This window comes from Salvelinus namaycush, chromosome 37, assembly GCF_016432855.1.
Source record: "Salvelinus namaycush isolate Seneca chromosome 37, SaNama_1.0, whole genome shotgun sequence".
In the NCBI taxonomy this organism is placed as follows: Eukaryota; Metazoa; Chordata; class Actinopteri; order Salmoniformes; family Salmonidae; genus Salvelinus; species Salvelinus namaycush.
The window spans coordinates 12,398,745-12,417,278 of NC_052343.1; the positions used below are offsets into that span (position 1 = coordinate 12,398,745).

Consider the following 18,534-nt stretch of genomic DNA (forward strand, 5'->3'; position numbering starts at 1 on the left):
AGCATTACATCTCCCTAAGTACGAGGGTGGTTTTAACCTTCCAGACTTGGAATTGTATCAAATCGACACCCAAAGCTTTTACTTGGGTGAATCAAAGGCATTCTTATTAAAAACATGTGGGCTAAAGACAGAAACAAAACACCACAATTTAAAGAAATTTGGCAGAAAGTATTACACAATCCAGAAATACCTGGATACGGTGGGAAGGTATTGACACACCTTGACTTTTTCCACATTTTGTTGTGTTACAGCCTGATTTTTAAATTAATTAATTAGAGATTTTGTGTCAACTTTGCTAAAAAGGTCACATAATACATTACATCGTCTCACTCTGTGTACAACAATATTTACTTTTATTAATTTATTATTCTATTTTTTTTACCCCTTTTCCCCAATGTTGTGATATCCAATTGGTAGTTAGTCTTGTACCATTCCTGCAACTCCCGTATGGACTCGGTGGAGGCGAAGGTCGAGAGCCGTACGTCCTCCGTAACGCGACCCCGCCAAGCCGTACTGCTTCTTGATACAATGCTCGCTTAACCCGGAAGCCAGCCTCAGCAGTGTGTCGGAGGAAACATCGTACACCTGGCGACCATGTCAGCGTGCATTGCGCCAGGCCCGCCACAGGAGTCACTAGAGTGTGATGGGACAAGGACAACCCGGCCGGCCAAACCTTCCCCTAACCCAGACAACGCTGGGCCAATTGTGCGCCGCTTCATGGGTCTCCCGGTCGCGGCTGGCTGCGACACAGCCTGCAATAATAGTGTTTTAACATGATTTTTTAATGACTACCTCTATACCCCAACAATTATTAGTAAGGACCTTCAATCTAGCAGTGAATTTCAACCACAGATTCAACTACAAAGATCAGGCAAGGTTACCAATGCCTCGCAAAGAAGGGCACCTATTGATAGATGGGTAAAAAAAAAAGCTGACATTTTATTTTATTAAGATCCCCATTAGCCAATGACAATAGCGACAGCTAGTCTTAAAAGACGCCTCACAAGTCCTCAACTGGCAGCTTCATTAAATAGTACCCACAAAACACCAGTCTCAACGTCTTCTAGGCAGAGTTGCAAAGAAAAAGCCATATCTCAGACTGGCCAATAAAAAGAAGAGATTAAGTTGGGCAAAAGAACACAGACACAGGACAGATGAACTCTGCCTAGAAGGCCAGCATCCCGGAGTCGCCTCTTCACTGTTGACGTTGAGACTGGTGTTTTGAGGGTACTATTTAATGAAGCTGCCAGTTGACTTGTGAGGCATCGGTTTCTCAAACTAGACACTCTAATGTACTTGTCCTCTTGCTCAGTTGTACACCAGGGCCTCCCACTAATTTTTCTACTCTGGTTAGGGCCAGTTTGCGCTATTCTGTGAAGGGAGTAGTAATCAGCACAACCGTTTCAGCTGTGCTAACATGATTGAAAAAGGGTTTTCTAATGGTCATTTAGCCTTTTAAAATGATAAACTTGGATTAGCTAACACAACGTGATATTGGAACACAGGAGTGATGGTTGCTGATAATGGGCCTCTGTACATCTATGTAGATATTCCATTAAAAATCAGCCGTTTCCAGCTACAATAGTCATTTACAACATCAACAATGTCTACACTCTATTTCTAATCAATTTTATGTTATTTTAATGGACAACATTTTTTGCTTTTCTTTCAAAAATCAGTACATTTCAAGGTGACCCCAAACTTTTGAACGGTAGTGTACATGTCAGTACATAGACACAATAAATAGGTCACATGGGGAAGAGGCGTTGTGCTGTTCACTTGCGCTACATGATATGGAACGCAGTACCATGCAATCATGGCTCTGTGTAATACTGCATGTTTCCATTAATTTGTTTTGAACCTGGGGACTGTGGAAAGACCCATGGTTGCATGTCTGTTGTGGTAAGTGTGTGTGTTAGTGCTGTGTGTATGTTGACTATGCAAACTATTTGGAATTTTCAACACATTATTTCTTATAAAAACAAGAAGTGATGCAGTCGGTCTTTCCTCAACTCTTAGCCAAGAGAGACTGGCATGCATAGTATTGATATTAGCCCTCAGATTACAATGAAGAGCAAAACGTTCCGCTCTGTTCTGGGCCAGGTGCAGCTTAACTAGGTCCTTTATTGAAGCACTTGACAATATGTGACCCGTTTCAGGAAACTAGGCGTATGTCGTGGTTCACTACTTCACAGGAGAACAGTTATGTAAACTTATTTTTTAATCAAAATGCGTTTTTTGGACATATGAACTTTCATGTGCCTTAATAACAAACTTGTATGCCATTTGTAAATACAAATAAAATTGTTAAATTACGAGCCTAGTTGGTTTAGCCAAAGCAAAAGCAAGCAACTTTCCTGCTAGCCATGTTTGGCTGAGATAATGAGTGGGCTGGACATGCCGAGAGATGAGCTTGGATTGGTCTGTCATATAGCAGGTGTCTGTCTATTTGAGCTGGATAGTATGTATTTTTTTTAAATTGTACCATGTATTAAAACTGCATAAGTGTTGCTCTCCACTTTCTGGAGGACTGAGTTTTGAAATCAGTGGAATTCAAGTATGATAGTTTGAAGATGTAATCCGGAAGCTAAGGGCAACCATGGCATCCGATAGGAGACACGCCAACCATGAATGATGTATAAGTTACGGGTAAGATAGTCTGGATTACATTATCTACATTATCAGATATTACATGTTTCTAATTTTGACAGAAAGAGCCATTTACTTGGCTAGCTATAGCCTAATGTTAGCTAGCTAACATTGAACCTGGTTGGTTAGCTACCTACAGATTCATGCAGGTTAGTAACGTCATGAGTTGGGATTATGGTTCATTGTTTACCTATCTAGCTAACTAATGTTAGCTGGCTGGCTCGCTAGCTAACGTCACGTGTATGACCTTATTATTTGTATCTCAGAGCTATTTTCTTAGCTAGCTACATGTCTTAACAAAAGACTCCACTATGCAAGTAACCATTTCAGGTGCGTTCGTAAATTCAGTCTGGTCATCTACTCCGATTTCAGAGCACTCTCATCGGAGTGTGCCGGAGAGCGCAGAATAACTGATGAATTTACGAAAGGTCAACACCCGTTGAATATGGCTGGTGTCAGTAAACCATCGGCCCGAGTGTCCGCTGTGCGTTCTGAAAGCGAAACGCTCTGAATTTATGCACATTTAAAAGTCATCAACGCTCTGGATAACATAACAGCCTAACCAGCTCCGCTAGGGCGAGTAATGTTCAGTGAGCTGTTCTCTCTCACTTAGATGTCTGGAAGTAGATAGCAAGTTAGCTTGGGTGCTTGACTGCTGTTGTTAGTACATTCGGATCAACCCTTAAAGAGATGGGTGGGGCTAAAGCTTAAGAGGGTGTGAACGATGCTGAATGGGTGTAGACAAAGAAGGGCTCTCCATGAGTAGTACCAAAACTTCAAAGGCTATTTTCTCAAAAGTGAGTTTACAAGTTTCAACTTTCAAAGCAAAATTACTTTCCCATTGTTTCTCAACTGTAGTGTATGAAATACCATTTTGTAGTTCTGAGTCTCTACTTTTATCCAATGTAACAATATCAAATTTTGCTACACAAGACCGATTTGAGCCAGTCGGTCATATATGATTGGACAATAATCAAGCTAAGCAAAAAAAATAGAACCTGCAGGGCTTGCTTTGTGGAGTGTGGTGTCGAAAAACTATAACAATGAATATCCCTTTGAGCATGATGAAGTTATTAATTACACTATGGATGGTGTATCAATACACCCAGTCACTACAAAGATACAGGCGTCCTTCCTTACTCAGATGCCAGAGATGAAAGCAAACCACTCAGGGATTTCACCATGAGGCCAAATGGTGACTTTACAACAGTTACAGAGTTTAATGGCTGTGATAGGATAAACTGAGGATGGATCAACTGAGGATGGATCAACAACATTGTAGTTACTCCACAACACTAACCTAGTTGACAGAGGGAAAAGAAGGAAGCCTGTACAGAATATAACTATTAAAAAAATACATCTTGTAATACTGCAAAATAATTGACAAAGCAATGAACTTTTTTGTCCTGGATACAAAGTATCATATTTGGGGCAGATCCAACACAATACATCACGAAGTACCACTCATATTTTTAAGCATGGTGTTGGCTCTATTACTTTATAGGTATGGTTGTCATCGGCAAGGACTAGGAAGTTTTTTTTTCGGTTAAAAGAAACGGGTTACAGATAAGCACACATGCTAAATTCTAGAGGAAAACCCAGTTCAGTCTGCTTTCCAACAGACACTGGGATACAAATTCACCTTTTAGCAGGTCAATAACCAAAAACATAAGGCCAAATATACACTGGAGTTGCAATCCACATGTACAATCCACATGGGCAAAGCTCTTAGACTTACCCAGAAAGGCTCAGCTGTCATTAACTTTGTCATTATGGGGTATTGTGTGTAGATGGGTGAGAAAATAAAATACCATTTTGAGTTCAGGGGGATGAATACTTTCTGAAAGCACTGTAGGTATGAGAAAGTATGATGTCATTAATGTTTGTGAAATTGTTGAAGGTTGGGCTTTAAGTCCTAGCCAAGTCCTGTGAAATGTTAAGTTGTCTAAAAATAAAATGAAAATCTACTAAATGTTTATAAAAACTACAAAACACTTCTACAAATTCCAATGATTTAATGTATTCTTAAAGCTACAATATGTAACTTTTTTTAGGTGACCAAATTCACGGAGAAATGTGAGTTAAAGATCTTTCCCATTGAAAGCAAGTCTAAGAAGCGGTAGATCTGTTATTTGTGTGCTATTTCTATGCTTCACATTCTGAAGTTTCCTTTTTGCATCTTTTACTTCCGGTTTTGAACACCAGCTTCAAACAGCTGAATATATAATATTTTGGAATATGGAAAATGTATTTCACAGCGGTTTAGATGGTACAATATTCTACACCAGGATGTCAAACTCATTCCATGGAGGGCCTAGTGTCTGCAGGTGTTTGGTTTTTATGTTTCTTCCTCTTTCCCTTTCAGACAGTAACATATTTCAAGATCCTTTGAAGACCTAGTTGGACGTTAGTCTGTGACAGAGCCCTCAAAATGACCAGTGTGGCAGAAATGATCATGCAGAACAAGGACAAGATCGAGAAGGCGGTGGAGATCATGGGACAGGCCTCTGCGATCCTGGCAGCCACTGTGGGCCAGCTCCATCCCATCCTGGAGGCTGTATTCTTAGTATCCAGTGCGATCTTCAGCAACCCAGAAGGTGAGGATGCCCGCTATCTGACTAATCAGTTCAGCATGGTCAACCAAAAACTGAAAGGCCTCCAGGCTGAGAACAACCAAATCGCTGTGGAGCTAGAGCATATCTCCATGAATAAGCAGAACTTTGACCGTGAGGCTAAAATTCTCAGCCAGCATGAGAAGTACCAGGACTTTGTCAACGCCAAACCCGAGTCAAAAGAGAAGAAGATGGAGAAGTTCCTCAGCCATTATGAGAACACAGACGCAGACTTGAACCTGGACGCCCTCTACAATGATCTTACTGGGGACAATATCTCAGGTAAGCCCATGCTGGTTTCCACAGAACAATGGAGTAGAAAGGCGGTAGAAGAGCACTGTGCCAGGCTTAAGAAGCTCTTTGTGGCGGGCATCATTGCTGTCAATGGTTACGCCAGCCTCAAGAAAGGATTTATGGTGGATGAGATGAAGAAGAAGTGGCTGGAGCGTTGGGAAGATGTTGAGAACCGCATAAAAGCAGTGTTGGATGATTACACTGTAAATTTACACAAAAGAGCCAAAAAGGATATGGACGACCAGCTTAAGGACAAACCTAGCAGTGTTGACCTTGACTTCACTGAATCGATATTGAAAACCCTTAAAGAGAAATATTACTGGGTGAGCTGGTCTGTCAGGGTCTTCAATGACAAGGAGCGCATGTTCTGTTTCAACTGGCTAGTTGGAAAGAAGTACCATGGCAGTGAGGGAGGAGCTAATTACTTTGAAGTGATGACCCAGAACAACATCAAAGTGGTGATCTCTTTCAGTGTTCAGCCTAAGCCTATCGACAAGGTTCAGATCCAGCAAGAGATTGAGGGGCAGAAGCTGAAGAGGAACATGATGGATGTGGCTCAGGTCCTCAGCAGAAGTCTCCCCAACTACCAGGTGCATGCTGTCAGCTACTATAAGAAAGTGGTGGAGTCCAACAACTTCCCAAAGGATTGTTTCTACTATGGAAAACACCAAAACGTGCACCTATACATTCATGCTGTTTAGGCTTTTGTTTCACAGGGCAATGGAAAATAGAGTAGTTATAATGATTAAAACTACAAATAAAATCATTAAGTTTAGGTGTTTTTATTGATATCTAAAACATAGCTGATGGTTTAGCTGGTGATTGTGTATCTGTATAAGAATGTATATGAGTCATTTTATATCAGGCTGTGGGTATCTACTGAACAGTGACAAAGTATGAGAATGTGATACTTCCTTCAACTAAAGAGAAAAGTAAGATACCTTATTTTACCTGCATTCCAGTATTTCATTATGACCATACTGTAAATTAGCACACCAGCCAGCGTAATAAGGTGTACTGAGGACCTAATCAAGCTTATTTTGAAATTGCAGTTTATAGATTCACCACATTGTGCAGATCTAAAGCAAAGACTATTAAAAGAGCCTTAAAACATTACATCTCTGTCTATAGTCATACATTGCTTTTTACAGCTATCATTTGTCCTTTTTATGGTCTTCATTCATAAATCACAATATAAAGGACATTGTGATGGTCATTATTACGCAGTTGTAAAATAGGACTTTTATGTTCTATTACTACGCAGCTGGTACATGCAGTCATCAACATTAATACTGATACTATGTGACAGTTTATTGCTTATGTAACAGTTTAACTTTATGGCGTCCCCTCGCCCTGGGCACGAACCAGGGACCCTCTGCACACATCAACAACAGTCACCCACGAAGCATCGTTACCCATCGCTCCACAAAAGCCGTGGCTCTTGCAGAGCAAGGGGAACCACTACTTCAAGTCTCAGAGCAAGTGACGTCACCGACTGAAAGGATGCTAGCGCGCACCACCGCTACCTAGCTAGCCATTTCACATCGGTTACACTTACATTCTGTTACGCGGAGCGGAGCAGGTTACCCCAAGAGCAGACTCAGACGAGGAGACTGGGATAAGGTAACCAAGGTATGTATTAAAAAACAGAGGGAAGATAGGGTGCAGGCCAGGGGAAGCTTGGGCGGGTTGCAGGGAGCCAGGTGCTGAGGCTGAGGCTGGAGCGAGGGGAGTTGGGGAGTTGGGGCTGGGTAAGCAGGTCCGAAGAGGAATCCAAGGAAGCGGTAGAGTGGGGGGTCCAGGACAGGGTAGCAGGACTGATGAGACATGGGACTGGAGACAGGGACCAGAGTCAGAGAGGACAGAATTGTAGCAGAGAGGAAAACAGTGTCAGGCAAGGGGAAACAGGCACAACACGAAAACAGGATCTATGCAGGAACAAACTGCTAAAACCGCAGACTGACTGAGCAGAGGTTACGATCTGTCAGGATGGAAGTGGCAGGGCTGAGTATTTGTAGAGGTTTTGATTATGGAACAGGTTGCAGCTGGTGGGGATCTGCTCTGCCTCCAGCACACCTGTCTCTGCCCACACAATCACACACACACACAGAGAGAAAGAGGGAGAGAGCACTGGGGGAGTGGCGGCAGGTTAGGGAGACACAGGATGAGCAGTAGAGGGCATGGCAGGCACAGATGTAACACATTCCTCCCTAAAAAAATCATCAGCTCATACAATATGAAACACTTTTTATCATCAGCAAATGTTATAATAGTATTATACTTTTTTCAGTTATTTGTCAAAGGAATGCATCCAAAATAGCAGGTGGCTTTTTTTGGATAGAGGCCAATAAGAATGTTGAATTTGTTGAACAAAAACGTTTGTCGGATTTTCTATGTGAGGTTCATTTTATTAAATATATGTTTTTGTAACACTTCATTCTAAGGGGTCCTTATTACAGTGTAATTACATACTGCATGTAACAAGTGTTGTAATTAATTGTAATAATTCATAGTTACACTGTAACAACAACATGTAAAACCGGTGGTAATTGTAGTTTGTAATTACACGGGTCTGTGCTTGTTACCTAGCTTGTTACAAATGTTTAAAGTTTCCGATAGCATTCCAACTCAGCCTGCACAAACCAGGTGATAAGTGTTAGCCAATTAAAAGCTGACAACCTCATTGACACAACTCTGCAATAAAAGGCTCTGGACTCTGATGCCAGGCCTAATGGCAAAAACAGGTTCACACCAACAGATACTTAAAATTGTTAAATAATTTAACAATGCATTTTAAGATGGATGAATTACTTTAACCATCAATGAACCTGAATTTCCATCAAATTGATAATTAGTAACACATTTTCTACATTTCTCTGTCTAAATGACACTTTGTTATTTTGACAGAGAAAAATGTTAACACAGCATTAAAAACATTTATAGTCTTAAAATGTAATTTTAAAATTAACCCTAAACTTAACCACACTGGAGCGACACGGGGGGGGGGGGGGGGGCAGTGTTGCCAACTTAGCGACTTCGTATTCAGACCCCTCTGGTGACACATTTTCAAAAAATTGACTAGCGACAAATCTAGGGACTTTTTCTGGTCTTATTGGAGACTTTTGGAGACTCTGACATGAAAGCACGTATCGTTCTTACTCTTCTTAACGAGCAGCGGGTGCTGCCGTGGCGCCCACCCCGTCCCAAAGCACTCACAGGCGGCCCTGTCCTCGCGGAGCAGTCCCTCCCAGCTGCAGTCAGAGCAGGAGATGTTCACCCCTACGCGTCCAGACTGCAAATGAATTGTGCATGCGGGAAGCTGCCGTTGGCTGATCCCGCCCTGGCTTACATAAAACATTTCCTTTTACCTGAATTAGGGCCAGACTAGTTACCATAATTTTCCATTGACAGTTTTTTCTATTGTCTCTTTTTGGTCCATTTAGATTATATACAAAAAAATGTAACAAATGTTATGGTTAAAAATGTTAATGTTTTACTGTGACTTGTTGTGGGCTCCTAAGTGGACCTAATACGACCAAGGGGTAGGAGCGTCGCAAGATTAAGACCATGTTCAGCCATTGTTCTCTCTCTCACGTCTGGTCTTAACAAAAGATTTCAATGGAAGTTGGCATCACTCAAAATAAATTGGATTGCAGCTATGTTCTACACTGCAGCCGTGGGATTGTGAGACAATCGAAAATGGATTCCCCGTAACCCAATCAGCATCGTGTATGCATGAGGTACCATCCAAAGCCTAATGAATAACTTTACCATGCTCAAAGTTATATTCGGCGTCTGTTTTTTTTTACACATCTACCAATCGGTGCCATTTTAGTGAGGCATTGAAAAAACTCCCTGGTTTTTGTGCTTGAATCTGTGCTTGAAATTCACTACTCGATTGAGGGAAAGTACAATTGTATGTGTGGAGTACAGGGATCGAGAGGTCAGTAAAAAAGCATGTTTATTGAACACGGAATGAGTACCTGCAACATGTTATGTGATTTGTTAAGCACATTTTTACTCCTGAACTTATTTAGCCTTGCCAAAGCAAAGGGGTTGAATAATTACTGACTGAAGACATTTCAGCTTTACATTTTTTATTAATTTCTATAATTTTCTATGAACAAAATTCCACTTTGACATTATGCGGTATTGTTTGTAGATCAGTGACACAAAATCAAAATGTAACCAATTTTAAATTCAGGCTGTAACACAACAAAATGATCCCTCCCAATGTGCTCTCCAATTTTGGAACAATAATTTCTGCGCTTTGTCATTGTCACTCCTCATCCTAGTAGAACATTAAACACTTCTTCGGGATCAGCGTCCCTTCCACGGGATGGTTGAGCTAATGTGGGCTAATGCAATTAGCATTAGGTTGTAAGTAACAAGAACATTTACCAGGACATAGACATATCTGATATTGGCAGAAAGCTTAAATTCTTGTTAATCTAACTGCACTGTCCAATTTACAGTTGTTATTTTAGTGAAAGAATACCATGCTATTATTTGAGGAGAGTGCCCAATTTTGAACATGAAAAGCTATTAATAAACAAATTAGGCACATTTGGGCTGTCTTGATACAAAATTTTGAATGGAAATGCAATGATTCATTGTATCAGTCTAAAACTTTGCCCGTACACTGCTGCCATCTCATGGCCAACATCTGAATTAGACCTGGGCTGCGATAATACATTATGGCCTTTCTCTCATTTCAAAGATGATCGTACAAAAAAATACAAAAGAATGGTTGTTTTTTTCTTTGTATTATCTTTTACCAGATCTATTGTCTTATATTCTCCTACATTCCTTTCACATTTCCACAAAGTTCAAAGTGTTTCCTTTCAAATGGTACCAAGAATATGCATATCTTTGCTTCAGGGACTGAGCTACAGGCAGTTAGATTAGGCTAAAATTGAAAAAAAGGGGCAGATCCTTGAGCGGTTTTTAGTGAAAGATTTCCATGGAAATTGGCATCACTCCGAATAAATTGGGTTGCAGCTATGTTCTGCTCTGCAGCCGTGGGATTGTTAGCCAATCAAAGGTGTATTTAAGAGTAACCCAATCAGCATGCATGAGTCACTCCCACAACATTCCCTTACATGGCACAGAGAAAGAGAGAGATAGAATGACGGATAGAGGGTAAGAGAGAGGGGGGAGAGAGAGAGAGCGAGACAGAGAGGGGGAGAGAGAGAGCAAGAGAAAGCAAGAGAGAGACGGAGAGAGAAGGGGTCAAAACATCAGCTACAGGAGAAGGTAGGGTGACCGGTGAACAGGTCAGGGTTACTTAGCCGCAGGAAGAACAGCAGAAGCTGTGTTAGCAGCACGACAAGGTAGCACATCCGGTGAACAGGTCAGTGTTCCATAGCCACAGGCAGAAAGTAGAAACTGGATCAGCAGCACGACCAGGTGGACAGACAGAAGTTGTCATGCCAGGTAGTACTGAGGCATGGTCCTTGGGGTCAAGTCCCACGGGAGTGGTTGAGAGAGAGAGAGAATAACAGATTCCAATCAAAGTGCCTATGTCGTTTAACGAACTCCAGGCTATTACATTTGTTGAATAAAATTAAAATGAAGCTCTTTGGCCACGCATACCAGTTGTGGGCTTGGCGTTAAAGTAAGGAAGCATAAGCAGAAGGGAACCCCATATCTACTGTAAAATATGGAGGTGGCCTTTTGATGTTATGGGGCTATATTGCTTCCGCTGGTTCTGGTGCCCTTGTTAAGCTTAACTTTAACTTCATTAGGGTAGGGGGCACTATTTTCACCTCCAGATGAAAAGCGTGCCCACAATAAACTGCCTGCTACTCAGGCCCAGAAGCTAGGATATGCAAATAATTGGTAGATTTGGATGGAAAACACTCTAATGTTTCTAAACCTGTTAAAATAATGTATGTGAGTATAACAGAACTGTAAAGGCAGGCGAAAAACTGAGGAAAATCCATCCAGGAAGTGCCATTACTTTGAAATGGCTGTTTTTCCAATGAAAGCCTATCCACCATTTAAAGGGAAGGGGCCCATATTCCGTTCCCTATGGCTTCCACTAATTGTGAACAGTCTTTAGACATTGTTTCAGGCATTTATTCTGAAAAATGAGGGAGAATGACAACATTGAGTGAGTGGACATGCAGATATTAAATGCGTGGCCGTGATTCCTCCTCTCTTTTAGGACCTATCTTCAACATCACAGCGAAGAGCCTTGGGAATATTTGAGAAAAAAAATCTTAACTGGAACTGTTGTGGCTGATCGGGCGTAAAGGACAAGTCGAGCCACTACCAGGTAAAGAACCATTGTGCTGTTGTAAGACGAATGGGTTTCTCTAACAACAAGATAGGGGTAAAGGCTGCAAGGTGTGCCAAATGCTTCTCATGGGACTTAGCTAAATGCATGCGTAAATGTACCCATACATCTCCATCAAACATGGGCATGAATGAAAACACTGAATTATTATGTTATTCGACCTACCCAACTACAATAGTTATTAATTGCAGTTGGAGTAATACAAATGTAAAAGTAAAATAAAGTACGTTTAAAAATTTGCTGTAAATTGTTCATCTTTTAAACATTGGAAAATACAACACAGACTGTTGGTAAAAATATAATCCAAGATATTCAAATAAAACACATCTAATTTGTGTGTATTTATTAATTAAGGCTTGGTTAATTTGACATCATGTATTTGAAAATGGCGCAGTGTCTGTATGACCATCCATCCTCTACAGATTGTGGACTGATCAAGGACATAATAATTTTGCCTATTAGAGTTTGCAGACAAGGGATGAAAGGAGATTTTTTTGAATATATTGCTTGGTCTTGGCTGAAACCAAATGAGGCATAAACAGACCCAGTGAAGGGATGCTCACACCTCTGTCTATTTCAGTTATTTTATGTCATGATAAATGTATTATCTCATTTTGGCTTTAGATTGACATTTGTTTTACATGCAAATGTTGCATCTCATTCAATATTATACAGATTTTTACCTTTGACCTTGACAATATCAGATATAAAAATGTAGCTCTTGTATACAAGCGTCTCTAAAACGTGTCTGTAAATAGTGGCATAGTGCCATTCCAGGCCAGTGATTACACTTGCTGCCTGACTACAGCACCTTATTGAGTTAATTATGATATTCTATGTATTTATTTTTACTGACTGTAAATAATTAAAGGGACAATAGCAGTAGAAACTATAACAAAAAACACCCCTCCATTATAACATTCATAACATAAACAAATTATAATATCATAAACAGAGCTATGGATGTAAGGACTGACCATACATGATATAAAAAGTATACTTTAACCATGTTTTCAGACTTTATAGTGTTTGTTTATATTTACTTTGTTGACACGCATGGAGTAAAACCAGCTCATATTTTGGGTTCTGATATGGTAAGATAGTTGAACTCAGCTCAGGCATTTATAAGTTATATTCTTCAGGAATCAATGGGTACATATCATCACTTTATAATTCCAAAAATGTGTGTAGGAACTGCTGATTGCCCCTTTAAGATTTAATCGTGATGTGGACCATAAATGTATGTTTTGGTCTGTAACCACGTGCAGAGCAAAGAGGTATTCCATGTCAAAGAGCAGTTCCTGTCCGTGAGGAACAAGCTGGACGTACTGTCCACCCAGCGGGAGGACATTGACTGTGAGATTAAGAAGGGCCAGCTGGATTCCTATTACTTCTCAGTGGAGGAGAACATCAGGAACCAGTTCCGGAAGTACATGGACATTCTGGAGGCCAAGCCACAGTTTCAGGTGGTCAAGAAGAGGCTATTTCTGGAGCACCGGAGGGGAGAAGAACCTGTATTGGCTGTAAGATGCTCTGATGGGCACCAACAGCTTTGGGTAGTCCATCTTGTAGGTGGTGGAGAGGTAAAGTGTTCTTAACCATGCTAAATGGGTCTTTATGCATCTGTGGAGCATGTCATTGGTTGAGTATTTTAGTTTGACAACACTTGTGGAATGAATTTGAACTGTTAACTTGTGATTATGGTAAATAGGATGATACATTTGATTGTTATTCACAACAGCTGAGTGGTTGGTTCTCCATTTGTCTCAGATAAGAGGCGAGGAACAGGCGCCTACTGGAGGACTTCTGTGTGAGGACGAAGGAGCTCTTCTGCCTGGGCCTAATTGCCCTGCTGAACCACTGTGCCCTCACCAAGGGACCAGGTGAGGAACAGGAAACCATCCATAACTGGAGCAGCAAAATCAGGGAGGTGGAATCAAAGATGAAGGCATGCATCGAGGCCTGCGTAGCAGCCTTCCCTGAACAGGCTTGCCTTGAAGCCCAGCATCTTCTCCAGGAAAAAGAGGAACGCAATCTTCAGGTCACGGCTCAGGAAGTACAGGAATTCCTCACCAGGAAGTACGACTGGGTGAGCTGGTTGGTCCGAGTGGTCAACCACTCTGGCAGCAGCTATCGGAACTGGCGTGCCGGGGTACCACTTCCAACACATGGTCGGTCAGAACTGGTTTGAGGTGCTGCAGGTGAACGATACCTTACCTGGTGGTTTCCTACAGCACCAGTCCCCAACCGGTGCCCCGCGACTGCATCCGGCAACTGATGGAGGGGCCGGGGAAGAAGGGTGATGCCCGGGCCATGGTGGAGGTCCTGGAGAAGCAGCTGGCAGGGTTCGTGGTGCATGCTGTCAGTCACCACAAGGAGAGCGAGGCCACCTGGAGCTTCCCTGAGGACTGCCACTACTGGGAGAGGCACAAGAATGTGGCGTTGTGCGTACACTCAGAGTGATGCTGATAGAGGTGCAACAAGTCAGACAAATAGGGATCATTATGTTGTCAACCTGAGGGGTTATTCTCAATTCTGATTTGACCAACTCAAAGAGGATGTGTGGGGAATTATGGTAAATGGTGATTAGGTTTTGTGAATACACCATGTAGTTTGTCCTAGCTATTACGTAATACTATGCACTGTGTATAGCAAGTAGCTTTGGTGGCAATTAGATTCACTGCATAGAAATCTGAATGTATTGCTAATTTGAGGCATTGTTAAAATAGCCCAGTGTTTGCAGAGTATTTCATTAACTGTATATGCATTTTATTATTATAAGTGACTAACTCCTACCAAAGCTTATGACCACATTTTATTCAATACTCTCTCATAGTTAAATAGCTTAACTCAATGCATCTTACCCTACTGCCAAATACTCATAATAATGAATAACCTTGCTGCCCACAATTCCACAGAGATGATTTTGCTGAGATTGCAGCTGCTGAGTTGTGCTCTCATTTTGTCTCTCTATGACACAGGCTGGCCTACATTACAATAAAAGAGAGCATGGGAGCTGTTTTGCCATCTGTGAAAACGACTTGGCACTCAGTGTTTTCTACTGTGCCTTGTCTTCACAATACACTCAAAGTCTTGCTTCTGAACTCATATCAAGCACGCTGCAGTAGCAGAACTTTAATGGTATTACCTCCCAAGCTGTGCCTATTTGTGAACACATTATTCATGCCAGTTGTTACAGCATGGATGTGAAGTGATGTTTAATTGACTAATCTTTCAAATTCGTACTAATTCAGTCATAATAAAAACATCTAATTCTACATTTGTCATTATGCTTCGTGACAATAAACGGCAACACATTGTCGTGGAGAATCGTCTCAGAAATATAACACTCTTACAAGAACTTGTGAATTCAATATACACTTTAATACAAAGTAGCAAAACTGAGCCCTTCCATGGAAGGACCCTATCACAAACGTAACAGAGCCGAGCCCCTCCATGGAAAGAGACTCAATTCTCATATTACAGACTCCTGCCTTTATAGGATTCTGTCTTTGCATAACGTATAGAGTCCCCTCCCTCTATATGAAAATAGCTTCCCTTGACTTTGCTCCATGATTATCTTTTAATCTCAGAGCTTGCTTGTTCACGTCCACTAACGCTCATATCTGCTTTTGGTTAGGTTATAACGATGACAGAACCCTTTTCAAGTCCTATTAATAATGCATGCATTGCATGCTTATGTTTTACGTGTTAGTCATCAGTTATCTTGCTTCCATCTTTCTTCCTGTATCCTGCTGACCATAGTATGTCCAGCTGTCATAAATGTACGTATGGTCTTGGTTAATGTACTCTTTCAAAAATAGAGTATAGCCTGGGTGTCATATGGCCTGGGTGTCCTCTTCTCTTAAAATGCATGTCCTTGCTACTTCACCCTGGCAACTAGACCTATTTATATTTAATGCTCAGCTCTCCTTAATGGTTTGCTCCAACAACATCAGCTGTTATTGGATGTATATATGTGTGTCTTGCCTGTCTTGTGTAAACATGTTGACGTCTACTGCCATTAAAGCAAGCTAGTGCACCTGCACTCACCGGGGCCCTTACTAATTTAATTGATATTTACACATAAGTCAGCGTTTCCTGTCCACAGCTTTGGTTTGATAGTCTATGAATAACCTTTGGCTACGCTAATATCCTGAAGACGAGCTCCAAAGTGCTTGGATCAGCATAATGGAATCACTCATTAGCCGTGTTGGAGGTGGAGAGCGGTGGAGACGGCCAGCAGTTCTGGGTCGGTGGAGTAGCTGTATGGTTCTGCTAGGGCTCTAGCCTCAGTGCTACGCTATCGTAAATCAAGCCTGTCAAAATTCAATGAGTACAGTCTGTAATATACAGGGCAGTAGAAATATATATATTTTAATCATCCCCTTGTCTTCCATGCACCCTCTCTTAATGTGTCTATGGGATGTGTGGGGAAAAAAGGGTTAGGATATTTCTTGTTTACTTGGATGGCTTTATGGGATAACATTGCTCTTCTCTGAAGGTTGAGTTTCATAGTCAAGGGTATGAGTTCCATAAGAAGGTTCTCATTGATCATACATTTACCACCATTGAAAAACAGGTGGTGTTGAAAAGAGAATGCTGAAGACCAATCGGTGTGTCAAATAGTCACCATGAAAGAGCACTTCTCTTCAAACCAGTGGCGGATTTAGGTATAGGCGACATGGGCAGCCTCCCAGTGTGGCATCTTGCTGGGGGTGTCACGGGGCACCCGCCCCCAAAAAATCAGAATGGTGACATTTGCGCGCTCGGTATTCTATTGCCCATTTGCACATCATGTCAATGATATCATGTCACCGTGTGGGACTGTGGGTCAATTAACCTTGTCGGAGTGGGCGCCCTGATTCTAGTTTGTGAGCTTGGCAGACTACTGCCTTGGTAGCCATACAAACTAGAACCGCCACTGCTTCAAACACACCATACAACCTGTCCTGCAGACCACTGGTGAAATGCATCATCACAACAGGATAAACAATGCCACAAAGTTGAATTCCATCGGCAACTTTTCCCCAGGAGGACAGTGAGGGTAAACACGGCATCTCTGGACGTCATTTTGCTCTTCATGCAGCCTAGCATAGTAGGCTATAGTATATAAGTATGGAAATAATTGCAACGTCTCAATTCATAGGCTGGTGGATTTTATGTTTTTATTTTTTTAAATACAGGATTGGAGCCATGTTGTCACTCTCCATGGTCTGTTTATCACTGTAGCTTGGTGGTTAGTTCAGCTCTTATTGCAGAAACCATACAGCATAAGCCCATGGAACCTCTTTCATTCACTAGTGGTTTTGTGGGCTTTTCCTGGGTAACATCTTGTAGTATCCTTAAAGGCTTCTTAGAGTTACGACTCATGAGACTTAAGTACGGTTTAGTATTTAATTGTAACTTAGAATTACATTCTCTTATGCACCTGGCTTAAACTACCTGAAGCTTTCTTAATCATAGTTATATAGGCAGACATAGGAAATAGCTGCGGATAGCGGGAAGCAAACCCCCGTCTTGAGTCAATACTGCCATCTATTGGTAAACAAATATACCAGGTTACTACATCCCCCCCTTTAAAGCTAATAACCCATCTTAATTCCTTTCTGAGCTATGCTATTTTTTAATTTATTTTTTAATGATCTCCTTTACGATCTGAAAAAGTCTGGCGGACATCTCTCTCTAATAGAGCGTCTCAGAGGTGGTGTAGCTGGTGCCACCAGATCTTCACCCCTTGATGGTGAAACAAAGTCCTTTTGTGGAGACTTCACAGGAGGAGGTCGTCCCGGACTGGTGGTCTCAGGAAGTTGAGCATTGTTGGTCTCAGGTGGTTTGTCCAACTGCAACTCTGGGGAACGTTCCAATGTCCTGTCCTGCTCGTTTAAGAATTGATCCAGTTCTCCGGATGGAACTGGAATTCGAGCTCGGATCTGATCCACGTGTCTCCTTAGTCTTTGTCCACTTCCGATGATCACAGTATAAGATACTGGTCCTGAGCAACCCTCAATAGTAGCTGGAATCCATTTAGGACCAAACCTATAGTTTCTTGTATAGACATCATCTCCAGGTGAGAAACTTCTGAGTTTGGCCCGGGTGTCATGATTACATTTTTGATTCCATTGCTTTTGTTCTATTTTCATTTTCAGGTCTGGTCTGATGAGATCCAAGGTTGACCTTAACCTCCTTGACATCAACATTTCTGCAGGTGACAACCCAGTCGTAGCTTGAGGAGTAATCCTGTAGCTAATCAAGAATCTTGACACCTTTGTTTCAATGCTGGGCCCTTGCATCTTCCTCATCCCCTCCTTCAGGGTCTGAACTGCACGTTCTGCTAATCCGTTTGAAGATGGGTGAAAAGGGGCCGACGTTACATGCTGAATTCCATTTTGTTTCATCACTTGTGATTTCAGTGCTTGTAAAACAAGTAGCATTGTCACTAACCAACATTTGAGGCAATCCCATAACACTGAAGCTTTGTCTCAATTTCTCAATCGTAGCGTACGATTTTGACGTGTTCATGGGGTAAACATCCATCCACTTTGAAGGAGAATCAATCAGCACAAGGAACATTTTTCCTAGGAAAGGTCCAGCGTAGTCCACATGTAGTCGTGTCCATGGTTTTTCTGGCCATTCCCATGGATGTAATGGCATAGTGGGGGATGACTTCCTGTTACT

General features: G+C 41.6%; 1 protein-coding gene and 1 pseudogene across 1 annotated transcript; both read left to right on the top strand.

The window, feature by feature from the left end:
- Positions 1-5,080: 5,080 nt before the first annotated feature.
- Positions 5,081-6,282, top strand: LOC120031044. The gene has a single exon (XM_038976585.1). It carries the CDS (start codon positions 5,081-5,083, stop codon positions 6,254-6,256), a length of 1,176 nt encoding a protein of 391 aa, XP_038832513.1. The 3' UTR covers positions 6,257-6,282.
- A 6,812-nt stretch (positions 6,283-13,094) lies between these two features.
- LOC120031622 lies at positions 13,095-14,319 on the top strand (annotated as a pseudogene).
- The last annotated feature ends 4,215 nt before the right edge of the window (positions 14,320-18,534 follow it).